Consider the following 19,441-nt stretch of genomic DNA (forward strand, 5'->3'; position numbering starts at 1 on the left):
TTTCCTCTTCACTAATTACTCTGAATTTGCTGCTGTTAAATCATGCATGCTTAGTGCTTGATTAATTGTCTCTGCGCTTAATTATGTTCATGCTTAATGATCGTTTATGATTAATTGGTGTATGTGTTGCTTAATCACATAATGAATGCCTTATGTTAAATTTCGCTTAGTAATTTAATTTAGGGTTGGATTAAGTGGTTCAACTGATAAAGGATAAACTCTTGTAACCTAGGATTAGAGACTTGCTTGTGAATCAAGGGGAATCAATGTGTTTTAATTCTGATATTTTCTAATTCACATCTATTCGCTGTTTAATTTACAAAAGCAAACAACCCCCCCATTCGTTACTATTTTCCTACTATCTGTCATGAACATTTGGTGTATCATTGCTCATTGGGAAACGACCTAGGATCACTTCCTAGTTACTACATTTTAATGTTTATTTGATTCGGGTATGACCTCGATCACTAACCTTTACGAGAGGATGACAAAACTGGAAGAGACTCTTGCTCAGTTCATGCAGGTTTCCATGTCAAATCACAAGAGCATTGAGTCGTCCATTAAAAGTCTGGAGATCCAGGTAGGGCAGCTGGCCAAGCAACTAGCTGACAACTCTTCCAACAAATTTGGAGCAAACACATAAAACAATCCAAAGGATGAGTGTAAAGCTGTGATGATTCATGGAAGGATGACAACCATGGCTGAAGAAGAGAAGGATGAGAAGAGGGTAGGTGAAGAAAAATAGTAGCTGGTAATTGAACTAGCACATGAACCAGTTGAACCATTGTGTGAACTTGAGGAAGAGGAAGAAGAGGATGATGACCAGTTGAGAGAGACGCCAATAATTGTGACTGAAAAAGAAATACATGTAGAAGAAAAAGAGGGAAAAGAAAAAGAAAAACAAAAAGAAAAAGAAAAAAATGAAATAAATAAAAAAGAAGAAAAGAGAGAAGAGAAGAAAAAGAGTAAGAGTGAGCTTGCTAGAGACAAGAAGAAAGAATCAGCTCCAGCTGAAGGGAAAGAGGTGCCATACCCATTGGTACCCTCAAGGAAGGATAAAAAACGTCATCTGGCTAGATTTCTTGATATCTTCAAGAAGCTAGAGATCACTATGCCTTTCAGAGAAGCTCTGTAGAAGATGCCGCTCTACTCTAAATTTATGAAGGATATGCTAACCCGAAAGAGCAAGTACATACATAGTGACACCATAGTTGTGGAAGGAAACTATAGTGCTATGATTCAACGCATTCTTCCACCTAAGCATAAGGATCTAGGCAGTGTCACTATTCCTTGCTCGATCGGTACAGTCTCAGTGGGAAAAGCTCTTATTGATTTAGGAGCAAGTATTAATTTGATGCTGCTCTCTATGTGTCGGAGGATAGGAGAGTTGGAGATAATGCCCACAAGAATGACTCTGCAGTTAGCAGACCACTCCATCACCAGGTCATATGGAGTAATAGAGGATGTTTTGGTCCAAGTGAAGAACTTTACCTTCCCAGCTGATTTTGTTATTATTGACATTGAGGAGGATGCCCAGATCCCTTTGATATTGGGGCGTCCATTCATGTCAACTGCCAGTTGTGTAGTGGATATGGGGAAGAAGAAGTTAGAGATGGGAATTGAAGATCAATAGATAAGTTTTGATCTATTTGATGAAGAAAAACAATTGCTGGACCAAAATGTTTGCTTGCCGGTGAATGAGTATGGAGAAGAGGTTTTGAAGGTTGGAACAAAGTTCGATCCAGACCCATGAAAGTAAGATGCGTCAAGCTAATGACATTAAACGAGCGCTTCCTGGGAGGCAACCCAGTCCTTTTTAATTTTCATTGCATTTAGTTCTATCTTGCTTGTTTATGGTTGCATGAAGCATATTTCAGCATGTTTAGCATTGAAAAAGGGGTTGATCAAGCTTCTATGAAGCTGTGGACGAAAAATAACTTAGAAAAATTTTCAGTAGTCCACTCGCTAAGCGCACCCTTCACGCTAAGCGACATCTTCTTCATGCGCTAAGCAAGCTATTGCTTGCGCTAAGCGCCTTGACCCCTGTTTATTGGCTGAAAAGGTCTCATTAAGTGATCCTGTGCGATGAGCCTAAAAACTTCTCTGGAATTTAATTCTTTTGAATTAGGCTAAGCGCTCTTGCTCACTAAGCGCTAAAACTTCTCTGGAATTGTAATTATGTGAATTGCGCTAAGTGAGGCACCCTCGCTAAGCGAGACCCACTCACTGCATCTGGTAGCATGTTTATTCGCTAAGCTGGCCCATGGCCCGCTAAGCGAGAGTTGCAGGCCAATTAGAGCTGCAAAACTTGCTAAGCGCGACTCTTCGTGCTAAACCCAAAAATTTTTCTGGATTTTCAAATTTTTGCATTGGGCTAAGCGAGTTGGCCCACTAAGCACATGACTTTGAAAACTCAACCATCAGTATTGCTCGCTTAGCGAGTCGATGCGCTAAGCGAGGCATTCAAAACTGCCAAAAATAAGGCTTAATTGCCTTAAGCAGTTACTTTTCTCATTACGCTTAAAAATTGCATTTGGGCATTTCAAATAACACTTTTCCTCTTTGCACTATGCTTCCATTATCTTGCTTGCTCTCCTTGCTTCTTCTTGTATTCACTTCGGCAATCCAAGTAAGCTTCTTTAACTTTGCTTTTATTTTTCAAGTTTTGAACTTTAGGTTAGTTAACTTAATTTACTGTTTAAAGCTTCGATTTTTGTTTTGATTACATGATGCTAGGTTAGTTGTTAGTTAGAATAGTGTTAGGGGTTTTGATTCGCATACAATGTATGTTATTTTGACATGTTTTGGTTAGGATTTGATGGCCTAATAGAGGTCTATATTAAGGGGCTGAAAAGCCCCAAATTTTTCTGGAAAATCTGATGATCTCGCTAAGCGCGCCTGTGCACTAAGCGAGTTCATAAGTTCTTATTGAATATTTGAATTTCCAGATGAACTCGCTAAGCTGGCCCTGTTCAGCTAAGCGAGTTCATCTTTTCTGATGAATATTTTAATGTTCTGTATGAACTCGCTTAGCCGGCATGCCGCGCTAAGTGAGTAATGTGTTTTAGACACTTAGAAAAATTTTGTTGCTTGTGTGTTGGTGGCTTAGTGAACCTGATCGCTAAGACACTCAGCTCTATTGGTTGAATAAGCCTGGCTAAGCAAGCCTGCTCGCTAAGCCAAGGCACTTGTGTTTTTTCTGCAGTTTTGTTTATGCACTAAGCCAACTTGGCTCGCTAAGCGCATCATTTTCTTTGTTATGTTTATTTTGTTCATGCGATAAGCCAGCCTGGCTCGCTAAGCGCAAAGTTTTCTCTGTTTCGTTAATTGTGTAATTGGGCTTAGTGAGCAATTATGCAGTAAAGTCATGTTCTGTGTTAACTCACTAAGTGCACCTCTGTCGCACTGAGCGCATGAGTTAATTTTCATGAGGCGCGCTAAGCCAAACCAATCTCGCTTAACACCTAGTCTATTTTTCAGTTTTATTTTTATGCTTTTAATTCAAATAAAAACCTGTCTAACTTGTTTTCTGTGGTTCCTTTGTTGCAGATGGCTTCTAGAAAAAGAAAGGCCACAACCTCCATGCCCCAACCTAATTATGACACTCATCAATTTGTCTTGGAAAATGCCTGGGATCGTTATGCTGATAACGTTCTGACCCAGAACATCCTTCTGGAAAGGAATGTGAAGTTATTTGTGATGGAGTATGGTGACTTCAGAAGGGAGATTGAGTGAAGAAACTGGCATAAGCAGCTGACTAACCTCATGGAGGGGAGCATCGACGTGGCTCTAGTGAAAGAATTTTACGCAAATCTACATGACCCAAAGGATAAATCTCCAAAGCAGGTCAGGTTTAGAGGGCACTTGATAAAGTTTAATGCATATTCCAGGTTCTGCGGCACACGCCCAGACCCTCAGGAGATAGCTGCCTGATTGTGTATCCCAGGGAGGGAATTTGTTCTTAATGCAGAGGACTTGCCATCAAAGCTTCTGAGGAAGGATCTCACTACTCTGGCGCAATCCTGGAGCATCCTATCATACTTCAACCTTACCCCTACATCACACACCTCTGATATGAACATGGACAGGGCAAGGTTGGTGTATGCTTTAGTCATGAAGATGGACATGGATGTGGGCTCTTAGATTTCTGGATAGATCACTATGATGGTCCAGTTCAACTCCTCGAGGCTCGGATTTCCAACCCTCATTACTGCTCTATGCATGGCCCGAGGAGTCACCTTAGATTCTCTGACTTTCGAGTCCCTTAACCCAGCCATTAATTTGGCTTACATAAAGAAGAACTGCTGGAACCTGGATAACCCTTTGGTCTCTTTTCCAGGGACCCGCAAAGCCAGGGCTAGAGGATCTGAGGCCCTGTCTTCATCTGCTCCCTAGGATTCTACTGCACCTTCTCCCTATCCACCACCAGTCCCAGCTACTCTCGGCACCTCCACTCAGAGCGCAGACCTCATAGTGTCGATGTTGCAGAGCCTACACCAGGGTCAATACCAGGTGATGCAGAGTTTACATAATTTGGCCAATTATGAGCATGGAAGAGTTCTCTATGTAGGTGCCTGGCCAGGAGTCCTGCCTTCTTCTTTTGAAGGAGGTGAGGCCTCCGCAGCCTAGGAGCCTCAGCCAGAAGCTACTCAGGAGGATGATTCAGAGTTAGAGGATTCAGAGGCCACACCAGAGATACTAGAGCCATTCATTCCAAAGGCTGATAAAGAGTCAGATCCAGCTACATAGGAAGACATTACGGAGGCTACTCCACAGGCATCACTAGTATCTACACCAGTGCTAGAGACGACCACCCCACAGGGATCACTAGTAGGCATGCTTGTGCTGAATCTGACTGATGAGGAGGATGCCATGGATTAGGACCCACCGTAGGACCATTGATAGGATTTCTATTTTCATGTCTTTTGAACATTTTATCATTATTCTGCTTTTAGTACACTTTATAATTTAGTTTTATGTTTATGTTTTAGTTTTTAAAATTCAGTTGTAGTTTTTTATTTCAGTTTTTAGTTTGCATGCTAGCTTGTCTAAAGCTTGATTGAATAGTCCAGATTTATATTATGTAGTGGTTTGATGTTTGATTTTGAAAATCCCGTGTTTGGTGATTGGTTTGAAATGATCGATTGCATGATTTGAGTGAAGGGTAATGCATAGATCATATGCTTTGAATGAGCATGCAGGAATTAAAAGAGAAAGAACATGGATTAGGATCATGACTAAAAATGTTAGTTAGTTTGACAGATTGATTTTGAAGGCATTCATTAACCACAATCCGGTGAGTGTGTGATCTTTAATTGTGAGAGAAAAACTAGCATTAAGTAATGATTTTTGCATGAATCTCTGATTATGGAATGAATGCATGAGTTTGAATATGATGAAGGCCATGTTTTGATTAAAGGAGCCACTTAGCCAAAAAGTTTACTTTGTGAATGAAATGATTTATCCTTTGCACCCATGTTGAGTTGAAATTGATTGCTTGATCTGAACCCTGAGCTTGTAAATTATATCTCCTTCTACCTTGTCTTAAGTTATAGGAGAGCATCATTCATAACAAGATTGTGGTTCAAAGCAAATTTGTCCCAAATTTGGGGGAGTTTATTGGGTGACAATTTCTAATGGTAAGGAAATCACAACATACCCAGTAAACCAATAAGTAGCAAGTAAAGAGCTATTGTGCTTTCAAAAAAAAAAACTGTAAGTATTAAAAATAAAAGTGTGTGTGCTATTAGAAAAAGTGAAGCTAAGTGCTTAAAGGCAAGTATTTGAAGCTGGAAATAAAAAAATTAAAAGAGTTTATCTAGGGATGAATGCTCTACTAGAACTTAAGCTTTTGCATCCTAGAAAAACTTTGATTTGTTTGCAGCCCAGCCTCATTGCAAGCCTTGTGAAGTTCTTCAAATTAAATTTGTGTGTTTATAATTGTATGGCATGAGATGAAATGCAAAGATTGAGACTTGTGTTGGTTGTTGATTGATGAAGAGCCTAAACACTTATGCTTGAGTGAAACAGTGACCGTGAGGCATTGGTTGATGATCCTTCCTTGATATCTGTCTTGCTTACTAGTTTAATTCAGTTGTGTTTCTTAATAATCATGTTCATACCTTTGAAAAACTGCATGTCTTGTGAAAAGCTGTTGATTGAAACATTGTATGCCACTCATGTCATGTGATTGAATTCTTTGGAACAAACACTTTTGTGAATAACCACTGTTATTTTGTCACTTGAGGACAAGTGAACTATTCTTTCTTTGCTTGAGGACAAGCAAAACTATAAATTTGGGGGAGTTTGTTAGTCGTCTTTTACGACTAACTTTTGTATAGAAAAGTTTTCCAAAATGTATTTATTTCCCCCAATTTATGGTTCCTTTTGTAGGATTGTAAATATTTTCTCGATTAAATGAGTTTATGCTCAGAAGAAGCTCTTTACATGGAATTAATGTAAAAAGGTAAACATTTGGAAGGTGCAGAAGTTGTTGTCTCGCTAAGTTGAGATTGTGCGCTTAGCAAGTATCATCTGCTAAGCGAGGCAGCAGCTGGCTTAGCGAGTTAGAGGAATCTGGAAGGGAGTCTGCCATGCAAGTTCGTGCTCAGCATGTGATCAGCTCGCTTAGCGAGTCATCTGTCCCCTTCTAGCGCTAAGCGTGCTTGTCACACTTAGCGAAAGTTCACTGCTCGCTTAGCGAGTCATCTATCCCCTTCTAGCACTAAGCGAGCTTAGCCAAAGTTCACTTACTCGCGCTAAGCGCGAAAATGGCGCTAAGTGAGCCTTCGAGGTCAGAAATCCCTTTTTAAGCCTGAAGTGAAGAAAAAGAAAAGGAGAGTCCGAATAAACTAAGAGAGCTTGGTGAAGAACGGAAAAAAGAGGCAAAAAACAGAGCAAGGAGGAAAACCATTAGCTTTTAGGAGGATCTTTGGTATAGGAGAGATTTCTAGGTTCCTAGAGGTGGAGGAGACATTCCCACAGTTGTGTAATCTGGTATTTTCTCTGAAAGCCCACTTTTTGATTGTAAAAGGCGCTTCCTTGTGATGGAAGGCTAAATCCCTTTGTTGGGAAATTCTGCTGAGTACTTGATGTAAACTTTTTTCATATCTATTTAAAGTTGTTTTATGTGTTCATTGCTTCTATCTGTGCTTAATTATCACATGCTTGTGGTTTGATCACCCATTTGTGTGTGCTGTTAGGAGCTTTAGCATTGAAAAATGTATTGCATCCTTAGAACTGGATAGAGCAGGGCTAGATTTTCGTATGTCTAGACACAGAGTGCGATAATTTAGTTTTTATTATGTTGTAGTCGTAACGCTGTTCGGTTAGGCTAAGTTCGATGAGGAATCCGAGAACGAGGTTTAGTTAGAATTAGTCCAAACTCAAGACATCGGTGTTTGGTATTGTAGTCCTTAGCATAGAACACATAAATAACCTTAAATAGAGAAATATAATTAATTGAATCAAGTATCTCAGTAGGAGGACTCAACGCTTTTACATATCTGTTTTCACACCCACTTGCTCACATTTACTATTTTAACTAGAATAGAATCACCTTTCTTTTTAATTCATGATAGTTAATTCTTTGTACAAATGCTTGTTGGATGAATGATGCTTTGCCAAATGAAACAAGTTCCCTAAGTTCCATAATCGGTTCATACAGCTTTATTATTTACTTGACGACTCGGTACACTTGCCGGTTAGATTTCACTTCCATAAAACAAGTAGTACCTAGGAGTGAACAACATACTCAAATAATTACATTTTGTTGATCTTTGATGTTTGGCCATCGGTTTCTTTTGAGCACCTTTTGTTTTGACGTTTTCTAGAGGAGGACACATAGAGTTTAGAGAAACTTTGCTACAAATATCAAGTTCCTCAAACCGCTTGTATATGGTTTCCATCTCTTCAGTTATGCTGACTTCAGACTCAAATAACCCTTGGTCTAAAAAACTTATCCTCCACCAAAACATATGGATTACACCCAAAGGTATGCTACCGACAACATATCTAGCTAGCTCGCATGCACAAGGAAGACCATGAGTAGTTCTCATTACACATCCATAATGATAACTGTCAATACCAGCATAAGTCACACGCTCATACTCAACAATAATCTGGTATAAAACATACCTTGATATCATGTCAAGTAGTTTCTTGTATAAGGTAACTTTAAAAACATGTCTAACCACATGTGTACTTGTTTCAAAAGAGGCCTTAATTTCAGTGTGTTGCAGCGTGATCATGTTATGGCTTCCCAAACACTATATAGGTCTCTAAGGCTATTTTGTAGTAGTCTTTTTAAGGCCCAATGAGCATATTCAACCCTGCATATGAAATACACAAAAAAATAAACAAAGATAACTATTTTTACCTATTAAGTACTAAACCCTAACAAAAAAAAAGTTTACAATTTTCATACTTGTTAGTTGTTGTGTTTCCTAAGTGCATCACCTTATTCATCCAGACTTTAACAAATCTTTCTTTGTGGGGAATTATCTATGTTTGGTTGACATAGTTAACAAACATTGGCCATGGTGAACAAGAAATTTTAAACTTCTTAAGACACTCATCAAACTCTTCCTTAGAAAGACAATCAATCAAACTGGCCCAGGCTTCCATGACATAATCCCATGCATTTTTTTGATCAATGAGTGATTTACACTTTGTCTTCACATTCTTATCAATGTGAAACTGACACAACAAGTTGGTACACTCGAGGAATACAGTTTTCACTGCATTCATCAATGCTAGATCTCTGTTGGTAACAATAACTCCAGGGAGGGCATCACGTTTGAGAAAAAGACCTCAAAACCGTTCTAGAGCCCAAACAACATTATTTAGATGTTTTCTCCCTCCAAATAGGAAAAACCAATAGAGAATGTCATCCTCATTGGTGTAACACCAACAAAGTCAAGTAATGAGAGCTTGTACCTGTTTGTTTTGTAGGTATTATCTATCAAAAATACTAAATTACAGGCATTGCATAGCTTCACTGCATCAGGATGACACCAAAAGATATCACATACAACAACTTCATCCTTTAATCTACGTCAATGAATATACTGATCCCGTTCAAGAAGCTTCATTGGTTGTTGCATTTTAGTATTACTTCTTCTATGGAAGAACGATATGCACTTCTTGCATTGTATACTTGCTTGATTATTGTGTGCTCCTTCAATGTTAGCAGAATATTTTTTGCTTTCACCATTGACTTTGTCATATCAGCAATAATAATCTTTTCATAGTTAATCAACCAGCATATGAATGTCCAACTAATGATTTAGCCAATTCAAGATTGTGACTCCCACACATTAACTTCAACATCCATCCTTGGCCTCTAACCACTAGTTTCCCATGCAACTTAAAGGGACACCCTGTCATACCCTAATTTCGTCCGGGGACCTTTGCTTGATGACATGCGACTTTTGTTTGGTCCTTGTGAGGTGCTTGGCACCCATCATTAGGCAATTTGTGAAATTCCGGGATGTGCCGGAAAACAAAAGAAAATATTGATGCACAATCCGTAAGGTTCCGTGACACACCGGAAATCAAATGGAAGCATCGTTGCACAATTAGTGAGGTTCCGTAACATTCCGTAAGTCAAAAAGGGGATGATTATGTAATCCACAAGGTTCCGTAACATTACGGAAAGAAAACAAGTATCGTTACGAAATTCGTAAGAAAAAAGGCAGGGGGGTGTACTTAGTAAAAATGGGGGTGCAAATTGCAACCAGGCCCACTTGGGAAGCAACCCTACTCGCCTGGGCGAGCTGGGTGGCAAGCTTCTCCCCCAATTCCAGGCCCACTTGGGAAGCAACCCTACTCGCCTGGGCGAGCTGGGTGGCAAGCTTCTCCCCCAATTTTCTATAAATAGGGGGAGAAGTGAAGTGAAAAAGGGTTCAGCCCCTTAGGCACTTCTCTCTCTTTCGAATTTGCTTGGAAAAATTGTTTCCGTGAAGAAAATCCAAGCCGAGGCGCTTCCGAAACATTTCCGTAACGTTTTTGTGAGGAATTTCGCGAAGGTTTCGACCGTTCTTCGACGTTCTTCATCGTTCTTCGATCTTCAACGGGTAAGTACCTCGAACCAAGCTTTTCGATTCATTCTATGTACCCGTGGTGGTCCACATTGTGTTTCGTGTATTTTTATTCTCGTTTCATTTACTTTCTATACCCCCTTTTGACGTGCTTAAGCCATTTTATTTAAGTCATTTTTCGCTTAAACTAAAAATAAAATAAATTTCCACCGATCGTTTGAATTGTATTATCCGTTAACTTCGGTTAAAATGAATTCCGACCGTTCGGTCGTGCCGTAACCACGTTGGAAATAAAAAAAGAGGTAAAAAATAATATAATAATAAAAAAAATACCTTTTAGTAAAATAAAGCGGAAAATCAATCGGACGTTTTCTCTTTGGGATTTCTCATTTCTTAATTGAATTGACTAATAACTAAAGTGAAACTAAGGCTAAAACCAACTCACCTAGTCAAGCTCGTCCATAAAAATAGGTTTTTGAAGTTTGTCATTTCAATTTCTTACTAAGTAAAATGGATCATTTTCAAGGTCCAACGCCTTAAAATGATCAACTTTTAAGTAAAAAGAATCACTTGATAAGAAAGAACTACGTAGGTCTGATTTCCTCATCGCAATTGAGGAATACGTAGGAGCAAAGGGAAACACCCTTGTCGACCACAAAAAGAGAAAAAAAATATATAAAAGAGGTATAAAGGATATAAAGACATAAAAAGGGAACATAAAAATCAAGGTCATGTTTGCACATTCGATTAAAGGCTGCCGTCCCTTGGGACGGACGTGTGGGGTGCTAATACCTTCCCCGTGCGTAAATACAACTCCCGAACCTTTCACTTAAAAGTTCGTAGATCACGTCTTTTCCGGTTTTTCCGACGTTTTCCTCAAATAAACGTTGGTGGCGACTCCGCGCGTATTCCTTTCGTGGAACACGCATCCCGCGAGTCACGCGTCGCCCTCCCGCCGAAGGGTAGGTTGCGACACACCCACATTTTCTACTGCTAGTATTTGTTCTTACCAAATCTTTCTTCCTGACCCTATACTGACCATTCCTTTCACAACCAATTAAGACAAATGATGTCCTTCCTCTCATACCGGTATTTGTGTTTGACCTCATGATCACCGCCACAAAATCGATTTCATAAGCAACAACTCGAGCCGAATTCAAAACATCATCACGGGCAGCAAACACCTACAATGCAATCCAAACATCTTTAGTCTTCAAGAGACATTCATTAACTTACATTAACAACAAAAAATAATATTAATACCTGAGAAATATTGAAGGCATCAGAACAATAAACATGTTTTGATTTCACACCAGCTTTGTCTTCATTTTATTCATTCATATTAACTTCTTCAGATATTATACTGTCATGCATCCATTGATCTTCGTCCATCTTAACAAAACATAAAACAATTTCAATGAAAAACAAACGAACCCTAATCACACGATAAATATACTATCACACAATTTTATTTTTATTTTTTTACTTCATTTAATAATATAAAACATTAAAATTGATAACCATATAATACATAAAAATTGATAACTGTTCGTCTGGATTCCCATGCAGTAAATTGTTGTGCAAATTCTTTTCCTTCTAAGGAATATGTTCAAGGGAGTCCCAATTTGCTGGAAAGCGCATCGGATTGTCAAGTATTTAAAATTAAAATGGATGAATCCGAGTATCGAACTCAAGGAACTAGTCTTAGACAGAATTTTATTCAGAATTGAGGCATTGACAGAACAAACATTGATAATTGATTATTAAAGGTAAAAGTAAACTAATTCTATGCTGAAAACAATAAATGCAAATAACTAAAATTAACAACAGTAGGTAAAGACGTTGGGTCTTTCTAACAAACAAGCTGATGTATATAGGGATATTTCTCTAATAAATCATGCTTTTGTGTTCTATGTTGTAGCCTAAGGTACTAAACCATGATACCTACTTAGACTAAATTAGCCCAAGCTTTATCCTCAGATCCCTCTTGTTGGACTAGGCTTACTTTAAACAACCCTTGTAGGTTTAGACAAATGTCACCCAAGCTTTGTCTGCAGATCCCTCTTGTAAGACTGGGCTCAGATTAGTTAGCCCTCGGATGTTTAGCCTAATTCAAACTAAGCTTCGTCCGTATATCCCTCTTGTAAGACTAGGCTCAATTTGAACACCATTATTGTAACAACATAATAGAAAACCTAAACTTAACCTGTAGATTCCTCTTGTAAGATTAAGCTTAAGGCCTACTTCTAACAAGTTCTCAGATAACAATACATTTCCCAATGATAAAGTCATCTGACTAAACACACAAATGGGTGATCAGACCAAGAGCATGCAAAAATTAAGCATAGAAAGAAGCATTGAACACATAAACACAATCAATTAGATATGAAAATAATTACATCAGCTGTTCATTAGAAATCCCCAACAAGGGTGCTTAGCCAGTCATTATAGAAAAACCCTAATAAAATAGAGAGTTAGAGTGCAGAATAATTGTTCCTTACAAAGAATGGGGATCCCTCCTCCTCTTCTCAGCCTCTCACAACAACTCTACAGCTCAATAACCTCTCCTCAATTGAGAAAACTAAGTTTCTATGCAAAAGCTTCTCCTCTTGTTGTCTTCAGAGTTTCTTCCTCGATTTTTGCACTATGCACAAGCTCTACTCTGATGATTCTCTGCTAGGTCTGATAGCTTAACCTAATTGTGCACAAAACAGGCTTTAAATAGGCTCTGAAATTACGACGCTGCGCTTAGTGCCACCCTCGCGCTTAGCACGAGTTAGTGGGTTAGGGCTTAGCGCCCTCATGCATTGAGCCTGGCTGAAGATGCCCTCTGCGCTTAGCGAGAAGATCTCGTGCTTAGCGCACGACCTTGAAATGAGTGATCTATCAGATTCTCTATCGCGCTTAGCACGTTGAAGCTACGCTTAGTGTGATGCTCGCGCTTAACTTTCAAGGTGGGTTGAGCTCAGCTGCCATTTTCAACACTTCAAGAATTGGCCTCTTTTAACCTGAAATTTGCACAGATTTTATCATTAATTCCAATTGAGAATACTCTAAAGACAACTTTAACAATAAAACAAGATTTATTTACAAATTCCTATGAAAATAACTATAAATTGGGAAACTATACAAGTTTTGGAAAAAGTTTTCTATACAAAAGTTAGTCGTATAAGATGACTAACAAACTTCCCCAAATTTACAGTTTTGCTTGTCCTCAATCAAAGAAAGAATAGTGCACTTGTCCTCAAGTGACAGAAAATAGTGGTCAATCACAAATGGTGTTTGCTTCATAAAAAACATGCAATTATATGAAATGAATCTCATAGAATGCTACAATCAATTTCTTTTCACTAACATGCAACTTTTCAAAGATAGGAACATATGCATTAGAGTTATAACTGAAATAAGCTAGTAGGAATGGTAGATATCAAGGAAAGAGTCATTAACCAAAACCTCGCAGTCATTGTTTCACTCAAGCTCAAGTGTTTAGGCTCATTCCAATCAAACAACTAACACAAGTCCCAAACTATGCATTTCATCTCATACCATAAAGCAATAAACACACAAAATGAATCCAAAGGACTTTCTAGGATTGTAATGAGGTTAGGCTGCCAATAAATTATGGTTTTTCTAGGATTCAATAGCTTAGATTCTAGGAGAGCATTCATCCATAGACAAACCTTACTTTTATTCATTCCTACCCCACACTTGCCTTGATTTAAACACTTAGCTTTCATTTCATTAATTTACAGCATACACACTTATTAAGTTGATCCAAACTTTCAGTTTTTTTTAACACATATATATACAGAAACAATATGTAACTATACATAGATCATTGTGTGTATGCTATTCACCTTGACCACTTCAATTCTTTACCCATAGTTTCCCCCAAATTTGGAACAAATTTACCTTGACAATCGCTCCCCCAAATTTGGGACAAATTTGCTTTGAACCATACTTTTGTGGATGATGCTCTCCTACAACGTAAGACAAGGTAGTAGGAAATAGCACTATATAGGTTCAAGGTTCAATCAATCAATAATTCGTTCAGCTCAAACTTGGTGCAAGGGATATCATCAAGCACAAGGTCAGCTTTTTGGCTAAGTAGTTATCACAATCAAAACATGGCCTTCATCATCCTTAATTCATGCATTCATTCCATACTTCAGAGATTCATGCAAAATTCAGTACTAAATGATAGTCATTTCTCTCAAGATTTAAGGATCACACTCTCACCGGGATGTGGTTAATTCATTCTTTCACAATCAATCTGACAAACTGACTAACATTTTCAATCATACTACCAATCATATGCTCTTTCTGATCGAGGCTGTACCCGAATCAAATAAACATTAAAATGTAGTAACTAGGAAGTGATCCTAGGTCGTTTCCCAATGAGCAATGATGCACCAAATGTTCATGACAGATAATAGGAAAATAGTAACGAATGGGGGGGGGGGGGGGTTGTTTGCTTTTGAAAATTAAACAGCGAGTAAAATTGAATTAGAAAATATCAAAATTAAAACACGTTGCTTCCCCTTGATTCACAAGCAAGTCTCTTATCCTAGGTTACGAGAGTTTATCCTTTATCAGTTCAACCACTTAATCCAACCCTAAATTAAATTACTAAGCGAAATTTAACATAAGGCATTCATTATGTGATTAAGCAACACATACACCAATTAATCATAAACGATCATTAAGCATGAACGTAAATTAAGTGCAGAGACAATTAATCAAGCACTAAGCATGCATGAATTAATAGCAGCAAATTCAGAGTAATTAGTGAAGAGGAAATACTGAACAGAATTTAACAGTAATAATAGAACCTCAAAGAGAACTATGCTTGATCCTCAAGAGAAAACAATGCTGGAGACTTAGCCTTCCATTAATCAATCGAGAACAGAATTTTATTGCTAAAACGAAAAGTAACAACTGGAATTGCAAAACGAAAAAGTGTCTAAAAGAAGAAGAGAAGCCTAAAACTAAAAACGAAAATAGGAGAGAGAGAAGAGAGAGAGAGAGGAGAAGGGCCTAAACTAGAACCTTGGTGCTGTTATATAGTTTTCCAGCCCCAAAGCTTACAAATCTGTTTTAAATTCAAGCCCATAAATAAAATAAAATCAAATCTAGATAAGATAAGATAACATAAGATCTAGATGAAATAATATCTAGATGAGATCAAATCTAAATAATATCTAGATAAGATAAAGTCTAGATAAGATAAAATTTTGTAGAATAAAATAGTCTGCCCTCTTCAAGTCCAAGCCCAATTCTGGATTCAAGCCCAATGCTTCATTAATTCTTGAAATTAGATTAAAAACATCAAATTAGCTGAATGGACCCAAATAATAAAACTGCCTAATTAATTTGACAATTAAGACTAATCAGTACTTAAAATGGTGCAAAAAAGGTTAAGAAATAGGAGAAAATAATGGCACATCACCTTCTCTTCTACAAACCACATGCTTGATCAAACAACATCCATACATTCCAATCCATCCAATCCATACAATTTTTCATACAATTCAATCACAAACACCTCATTCATATAAAACAAACCATTGAATATCAACATTCAGCCAATTCACTATTCAAACAAGCTTTTATACAAGCAATCAAACAAACAACTGAAATCTAAATACTGAAATTTAAATGACTAAAATAAAAGAAACTAAATAACTGATAAACTAAATTGTTCAAAATTTGTAGAAATTTAAAGACAAAACAAAATCTAAAAGTCCTGATCATCATAAGGCTGCTCTTCATTAAGATCCAGCACTGGAGTAGCTGGTGCATCCTGTGGCTGCTCTGGCTCCATGACTATTGTAGATGGCAATGCATCCTCAAAGATGAGTGGAGGAGATGACTCTGGAATGGTCTCTGATGCATGTGCCTCCTCCTGAGCAATGTCTGCAGTAGGCTCAGAAGGAATGAGCTCATCTTCCTCCACAATAGGCTCCTCCTCTGCTGCCTCAGGCTCCTAGGCTGCGGAGGCCCTACCCCCTCCAACAGGAGAAGGCTAGACTCCTGGCTAGGCCACCTGAGTGTGGAACTCCTCCATGGACATAATAGAGGGTAGGCCCATACTCTGAAGGCTCTACATAATAATTACCTGCCCTCGGTGTAGACTCTGCATCATGGAGTGAAGCATCTGAGGAGTAAAAGAAAAATCTGTAGCAGAGGGATCTAAAACTGATGTCGGAAGTTGTGGAATCTGTGGTGCTGAAGTAGATGGTGCTGAAGAATCTGGTAGAGAAGCTGATGAAGGAGCAGGAATGTCTGGTGCTGTAGAAGTAGGAGGAATAGAAGATGTAGAAGCTTCAGACCTCTTAGCCTTGGTCCCCTAAAAGTAACTATTGGATCATCTAGATTCCAACAGTTCTTCTTAATATAAGCAATGTTAATAGTAGGGCTCAGGCTCTCCAAGGATCTTGAGTCTGAAGTGACTCCTCTAGCTTTACATAAAGCTGTAATCAAGGTTGGGAACCCAGGCTTACAGGAGTCATGCTGGGCAGTGTGTCCTCATCAAATTTTATCAAGTGACCTCTGACCCTTACCTGCTTAGGTGATTTGTCTTCAGGGTCATATAGGTTTGCATAGAACTCTCTGACTATGGCAACATCAATGCTGCCCTCTATGAAAGTGGTAAGCTTCTCATCCCATTTCTTTCGCATCAGTTCTTCTTTAAATTCATCAAATTTTGTGTGATAGACCACCTCATTCCTCTCTGGGAGGATCTTCCTGGTGATCACAAAGTCATTATATCTATCCCAGGCCTCTTGTGAATGGAATCTGGACCTGTCAAATCTGACCTGGGAAGATGAAGAAGCAGTAGACTTCCTTTTCTTAGATGCCATCTGCAAAACATAAGAACAAACAACAAGATTATCACAGGTTATTTTCACAAAAACAGAAAAATAAAACTAAAATATTGACTGGGCGCTTAGCGCACCTTATGAAAAACTGTTCATGGGCTAAAGCGCGACAGGCTCGGGCTTAGCGCATGAACTCAAAAAATGTTTTTCTGCAGATTAGGCTTAGTGCCACAGCTGGGCTTAGCCTCAATCCACTAGTTTTTAAAACCGTAAAGGGCTTGGGCTTAGCGCAACAAGGCGCGCTTAGCTCAGCCTTAACAAAAATAAACCTCAGGCTTAGCGCATAAGTGCACTTAGCCTGAATACAAAAGCTACAAAACCGCAAGATGGTCGAGCTTAGCGCAGCAGGGCGCGCTTAGCTCGACCTTTATAAAACAAAGCAAGGGATTAGCACACATGGTGCACTTAGCCTTATTAAAAAGATTAAAAACCGAATCTAAGTGGCGCTTAGCCTAGCTGGCCAGGCTTAGAACCTAACTACTCAGAGTATCAAGAATACTAGTGACGCTTAGCGCAACAAGCGCTTAGGGTCTTCATCGTTCATGTTCATCAAAAGTGATGAACGCGCTTAGCGCGACATGGTCGGCTTAGCGCGATCATCTGAAACATCAAGCTTTTCCAGATGCGATGAATAGGCTAAGCGCAACACGCACGCTTAGCGTGTTCATCATGGTTCCTAACAGAACCCAAGTGTCTTTTCCCCTTTTAACCACATTGCCCCTAATGGGCATCTAGGCTACCTAGAATCCTAACTTAACTACCCTAAACTACAAACCCTAACCTAACAATAATACAAACCAAGAATTCAATAAATCAACTATCCTATGGTTTGAAAATGCAAATACATACAACATTGAGAAAGCACTTACTTGGATGATGTGAAATGCAGAGGAAAGCAATATGAATGCAGGGGAAGAGGTTTGCAAAATCACAGGCAAAAAAACACTTAAGCACAGGAGAAGCAAATGCAAAGGTGAGAGGTCTAGGTAAAACCCAAAATGCCTCAACCTTTGTTTTAAAAACTGAAATATGAAAGGGGCGCTTAGCACATCGCTACGCTTAGCGCGAAAATGAAACGTTTGAGTTCTAAAGAACCTGCGCTTAGCCTAGCCTGGCGCTAAGCCCAACTTGAGGTTTCAAAATCCCGTAATGATCTGGGGCTTAGCACAGCATGCTGGCGCTTAGCGCTTTTTGCAGCACAAAATTACTAGCAACATACGCTTAGCCTAAGATATGAGACTTAGAACACAATCAAGCTTCCACTGATCGTGAGTAGTTCAGTCTTAGAACAATCAAGCATGCTAAGCGCTCCTCCACTTAATCAAAAATTGTAAGGATCTGGCGCTTAGCGCATCCTATCGCTAAGCCTAACCATGATGGTTTAAATCCCGAATGAGTCTGGGGCTTAACTCAGGATGGCACGCTTAGCGCTTCTATAAACAAAATGTTCCAGAGGAGGAGTGGCGCTTTGCGCATCACCTGCTGCTAAGCCCAAGTGATAAAGTTAAATTGTCGTAATGATGCTGGGCTTAGCGCAGTGATCTGTGCTTAGCTGAACTATTCAGCCAACATGTCAGGATCTTAAGTGCTTAGCGCAAGGAAGCTTAGGCTTAGCGCGTGACGACTTGGCACTTAGCACAAGGGTTGTGCTTAGCGGATAGACATGATGCAATCCTACCCCCCAAGGGTATTGGATAGAAGACTCCAAGAGGCTTGGGCTAGAGCTACTAAAGAAGGCCCTAGGGTTCTCATGAACCTTAGGGTAGATTTTTGAGCCCATGGGTCAAGGTTGGATCCACTCTTCTTTGTAAATATTAGAATAGGTTTTTTCCTTCTTTTGGGCCTTGTATTTTGGCCATTCTAGTAGTATAAGGTTTTAGCCTTGTATTTCAGAGCATTTTGAGTAGTCTTTGTAGTAGGGACTTTTTTTTTGTATTTTCATGTATTTTGTCATGGGGGTGAGCTTAGCTATTATAGGGAGTGTGTAGCTAAGCTCTAGCTTCTTTAGGAATCTTCTTAAGGAAGCTTCTCAAGGAAGTTTTCTCAATGAAGCTTCTCAAGGAAGTTTTCTCAAGAAATCTTCTCAAGGAAGCTATCTAGTCTATAAATAGAAGCATGTGTAACACTTGTTGTAACTTTGATGAATGAGAGTCTTGTGAGACACAACTCAAAGTTCAACTTCTCTCCCTTTTTCTTCCTTCAATTTCGTGCTCCCCCCTCTCTCTTTCTCTCCCTCTTTCTTTTCCTCCATTGAAGCATCCTCTCCAAGCTTCTTATCCAAGGCTCATCTTGGTGGTGAAGCTCTTTCTTCCATTGCTTATTCCCTAGTGGATGGCGCCTCCTCTCACCTCTTCTCATTTGTCTTCCGCTGCATCTCCATGGTGGAAAATCACCATTAAAGGACCTCATTGAAGCTCAAGATCCAGCCTCCATAGAAGCCCCACAAGCAAGCTTCCATCAAGTGGTATCAGAGCACAAAAGCTTCAAGTAGGTGCTCCTTAAACCTCCATTAACTTTTTT

At 39.0% G+C, this 19,441-nt stretch overlaps 1 protein-coding gene across 1 annotated transcript; it reads left to right on the forward strand.

Annotated features, from left to right (window-relative positions):
* The first annotated feature begins 1,138 nt into the window (after positions 1 to 1,138).
* LOC102661452 (uncharacterized) lies at positions 1,139 to 1,633 on the forward strand. The gene has a single exon (XM_006591576.1). It carries the CDS (start codon positions 1,139 to 1,141, stop codon positions 1,631 to 1,633), a length of 495 nt encoding a protein of 164 aa, XP_006591639.1.
* The last annotated feature ends 17,808 nt before the right edge of the window (positions 1,634 to 19,441 follow it).

This window comes from Glycine max, chromosome 11, assembly GCF_000004515.6.
Source record: "Glycine max cultivar Williams 82 chromosome 11, Glycine_max_v4.0, whole genome shotgun sequence".
NCBI classification, from domain to species: Eukaryota; Viridiplantae; Streptophyta; class Magnoliopsida; order Fabales; family Fabaceae; genus Glycine; species Glycine max.

What these genes read in the sequence shown, in the direction of transcription:
- LOC102661452 (XM_006591576.1), top strand. Translation starts at nt 1,139, where the DNA reads ATGCCGCTCTACTCTAAATTTATGAAGGATATGCTAACCCGAAAGAGC.